Raw genomic sequence first — 4,810 nt, forward strand, 5'->3', positions numbered from 1 at the left:
AATAAAGCTAATAGAAATGAGTTTCAACCACTCAAATGAAGGTGTAGATGGCAACCTAGGCAAAGGTGATTCCAACGGTCTTGACAAAACGTATTCAATTTCCATCCTCCTTTTTCTAAGGACTTCCACCTCTTCACAAGATCTCTTAATTTCAATCCTTTGTTCAACAATTTTATCTAAACCTTTTCCCTTACTCAAATCAGAAATGGGAGGACGAGAGACATTTACCTCCATATTGCTATCAAATCCAATGGGGGAAAGTTCTTCATGTGAAAAAGGATTCTTCACCACTAAGACTTGATGCTTGATCTCCATCACCAAGGGAACTCAATGCTTGCTCTATCCCATCCAATTCTTCATAAGAGATATGCCTTGGAGGTTGTGCACATTCCTCCTTAGCATCAAATTCAATCATCTTGGAAGGGTTTTCTTCAACTCTATGTTCCCAAGGATGTTCCGCATCTCCTAAGTCTTCAACCACTTCTTCCTCTTGTTCAATAATCTCTACTTCCTCTTCTTGTTGCATTTCTTGCTTTAACTCCTCTTCTTCACCTTGGAGTTTCAAGTTCACTCTCTCGCTAAGCTCCTTGGTTGCTTCTCCACATTCCATAATGGAAGTGCCTTGATCGCATAGGCTTAGGCGGGATGAGACTATGTTGCTAATGGCTTCTACCATGATAGCCGTTTTTGCTTTTAACTCCTCAAATTTCTTTCCATCCTCCTCGTGTCGCCTTAAGAGATGAGATTCAAGATCTCTCAATTCTAGCATGAAGGCTTCATCGGGAGGTGATGGTGGAAGAGAGGGTTCATTGTTTGAGGGAATGGTATTGTAGTTGGAAGGTGGTTCTTCTTGGTAGGGTTGTGGTGGTTCAATATTTTCCATTCTTTCTAATTGTTGCACAAAACACTCCATGGTTGCTTGAAATTGATCCAATGTCTCCTTGAAACGATCTCTTGACTCTTGTTCTTCTTGGATATCATGAGTAGGATCATATGACTCTTGGATTGAAGGACATGAGTATTCTTCCATGGGAGGTTGTGGTGGAAAGTGGTATTCATCTTGTGGTTGGAAATTTTCATACATTGGAGGTGGTTCATCTTGAAAATGTTGATGTTGGAATGGTGGTGGCTCTATGTGTGGCTCATATGGCTCATATGATTGTTGGTGTGGTGGGTATGGATTAGGGTCATATGAAGATGGTTGGTGAAAGGTGGCTTGTGAGTATAGTTGATTGTTATGTTGGGGATATGGCTCATAGGCATATGGTGGTGGTTCTTGGAAGTCACAAGGGGATTCACCATAACCATTGGATTGGTATGCATCATAGAATGGCTCTTCTTCATAGTGCATTGGTGGAGGTTGTTACCATGAGGATTGATCATATGCATATGGCTCCTCCTACCTTTGGTTATCCCATCCTTGATGCACATCTTCATTGAAGTTCCCATTTCCTACAACATAGTTGTAATCACACTCATAGCCAAAGTGAGAATTCATAGTGAAAGAGAAAATAAAAACAAAAGCTAACAAGAAATAAAGAAAACTAAGTCCTACAACTAGCAAAAATCAACAAACAAACCAAAAATAAAGCTATTCACAATATATACAATAACCAATAACATAACACCATTGCAACTCCCCGGCAACGGCACCATTAATTTGATAGGCAAAAATCGTTGTCAGTAAGGAATTTCACAAAATATTTACGTTGCAAGTATAGCTCCAAACCAACAAACAACTCTCACATCAAATTAAATTTTTTGGTTTTGTCACAAGTACAAACCCCAATAAATTTATAACCGAAGTATTTAGACTCCGGGTCGTTCTCCCTAGGAATTACAATGAAGTGCCTTGTTATTGGTTATGAGGTATGTTTTGGGGTTTTTGAGATGATGGACAAGAAATATAAATGGCAAAAGAAATAAACTAACAAAAGGGTCTTGGCAAGGTTCGGTGGTCAAGGATCTCTATCCTAATCACTAACCACAACATGAAAATTGGCAAGGATCAACCCCACTAGGTTAACCCCTAACTAATAGTAGAGGAAAGTCAAGTGAGCTATGTCAATCCAAGTCTATAAGTCCTAGTTCTACACCTAATCAATTGGTGAGATCTAGCGTTAATGGCTCCCAATCATCAATCACTTGGACATTAGTGACTCAAGAGTTCCTAAGTTACCTTCCCAAGCCAAGAGCACAAAATTTCTACTCTAAGATCCAACCAAGCATTTTATCAAACACTTGGAAGGCATAAAAGGAAAACATAGTAAATTGCAAGGAATGTAAATCTACACTACTCAATTGCAAGAAATTTAACAACAATAAAGCAAATCAATAATAAAAGAACATGAATCATAAATTGCATTAAAAGAAAAGATCCAAATCCAACATGAACATTCATAAACATAAAAGAGACACAAAAGTAAAATCAACACTACAAACCATGAGAGTGAAAGAGTAGAAGCAAGAATTCATAAAAGAAACAAGATGAAATCATAAAATTGGACCTAGATCTAGAAGAATTAACTTAACCTAATTCTAGAGAGATGAGGGAGCTTCTCTCTCTAGAAACTAACCTACATGATGCTAATGCTACAAAAAATTGCTCCCCCCTTGCCCAAGCTTGAATTCTGCATGAAATAGCATTAGAAATGAGTTGGGTTGGGCCCAAAGTGCTTCAGAAATCGCTGGGGGCGATTTCACCTTAGTGGGCCACGGCAGCATCGGCGTCCGCGCGTAAAGTGCGCGTGCGCACCCCTCAGCGCGAAGTAACATATAAAAAATTTTATGTCATTTTGAAGCCCCGGATGTTAGCTTTCCAACGCAACTAGAACCGCCTCATTTGGACCTCTGTAGCTCAAGTTATGGTCGATTGAGTGCAAAGAGGTCGGGCTTGACAGCTTTCCGGTTCCTTCATTTCTTCATTTGTTCTCCCGCTTGCATACTTTTCTCCTCACTTCTTCCATCCAATACTTGCCCTATGAACCTGAAATCACTTAACAAATACATCAAGGCATCGAATGTAATTAAAGTGAATTAAAATTACCAATTTTAGGGCCTAAAAAGCATGTTTTCTCATTTAAGCACAATTCAAGGGAGAATTACAAAACCATGCTATTTTTATTGAATAAATGTGAGAAAAAGTGATAAAATCCCCCAAAATAAGCACAAGATAAACCACAAAATCGGGGTTTATCACATATGCTTCACAATGATATATGCAATTATCAAATCTACTTGTAAGAACTCAAATATATGTTAGGAGAACCATTTATTGAAATTAAAACAAAGCAAGAATATTAAATCATGGGCTGCCTCCCATAGAGCGCTCTTTTATTGTCATTAGCTTGACATTGACCCCTTATTAGGGTGGCTGATGATTGTGGTGCCTCAGTTTATCTCCTCTCACTGTAAGCTTTCTTCCAGTGCCTTGATGTTCAATCTCTGTATGCTCCAGTGAGAGTATCCTGTTGATAGTGTAGTAATCATCAGATTTTTGCTTTGTCCCCAACTGTTGGTAGATTAGTTGCACTTTATCTCCCTTCGAGAATCCTTCAGTTGGGATCTTTTTATTTTTCCACCCTTTTAGGTTTTTCTTGCTTTTCTTCCCTTTTTTTGGTGATCCTTCTGCTTGGACAGTGGGCTGTATTTTGGGATCTGTCTTCTTAGTGGCCAACACCTTACTTTCTTCTTGCTTTCTCTCATCATTTTGTACTGTTTCATTCTCCTTTTCTCCTTATTTGCTGCTTGTCTCTTGCTTTGGAGGGGTATTAATGAGGATCCCCTTGGATTCTTCCTTCCAATGCAAGTCTTCTCTATCATCCTCTATGCAGTTTTCCTTTTCATCAGTATGTTGTGCTTCTAGAAAGACATTCAGAGTGATGCTCTTATCATGTACCCTTAGGGTCAATTCTCCTTGTTCAACATCTATGATGGCCCTCGCTGTGGCCAGGAATGGTCTTCCCAAGATAATAGAGTTACTACCTTCTTCTCCTAGGTCCAGGATTACAAAGTCTGTAGGGAATATAAATTTATCCACCTTGACCAAAAGGTTTTCAATCACTCCTTTGGAAAATACCAATGATTTGTCCACGAGCTCTAATGACATATGTATGGGCTTTACCTCCTCTATGCATAACTTTCTCATCATAGAATAAGGCATTAGATTGATGCTAGCTCCTAAGTCACACAGTGCTTTCTTAATGGTCATATTACCAATGGTGCAAGGTAAGAAGAAGCTCCCAGGGTCTTGGTGTTTTGGAGGGAGCCCTTTTTGGATCACTGCACTGCATTCTTGTGTCAGAAGCACTGTTTCCTTCTCATGCCAGCTTCTCTTTTTGTTGATGAGCTCCTTCTGGAACTTTGCATATAGATGCATCTGCTCTAATACTTCATCACGTGGAATATTAATCTCCAGCTTCTTGAAGACCTCAAGGAACTTGGGGAATTGTTGATCTTTGAGTTCTTTTTGTAGTCTTTGAGGATATGGCAGAGGAGGTGTGTAAGCCTTCGCAACCTTTTTTTATTCTTGTGATGATTCCTCCATGACTTGCTTCCCTTTCCTTAAAGCTTGGAGCTGCTCATCTTTTTCTTTAAGCTTCTCCTGTTCTTGCTTGTCTTCTTCCTTATTGCTGGCTTCATCTTTCTTGCTGCTAGCCTTGTCAACGTCCATAGGCTTCCTGTTGACTTCTTTGTCATTCACCAAGGTTTTTCCACTGCTTAACTGGATAGTTTTGCATTCTTTGGGATTCGGAATGGTATCGCTTGGGAGTGAGCTTGTTGGTCTCTCAATCACTGCTTGCTTGGACAG

At 39.5% G+C, this 4,810-nt stretch overlaps 1 protein-coding gene across 1 annotated transcript; it reads right to left on the reverse strand.

Annotated features, from left to right (window-relative positions):
• Positions 1-3,736: 3,736 nt before the first annotated feature.
• Positions 3,737-4,378, reverse strand: LOC107633183 (uncharacterized). The gene has a single exon (XM_016336820.1). The coding sequence runs from the start codon at positions 4,376-4,378 to the stop codon at positions 3,737-3,739; it is 642 nt and encodes a 213-aa protein (XP_016192306.1).
• Between the last annotated feature and the right edge of the window lie 432 nt (positions 4,379-4,810).

This window comes from Arachis ipaensis, chromosome B3, assembly GCF_059453495.1.
Source record: "Arachis ipaensis isolate K30076 ecotype BB chromosome B3, ASM5945349v1, whole genome shotgun sequence".
Classification (NCBI taxonomy): domain Eukaryota; kingdom Viridiplantae; phylum Streptophyta; class Magnoliopsida; order Fabales; family Fabaceae; genus Arachis; species Arachis ipaensis.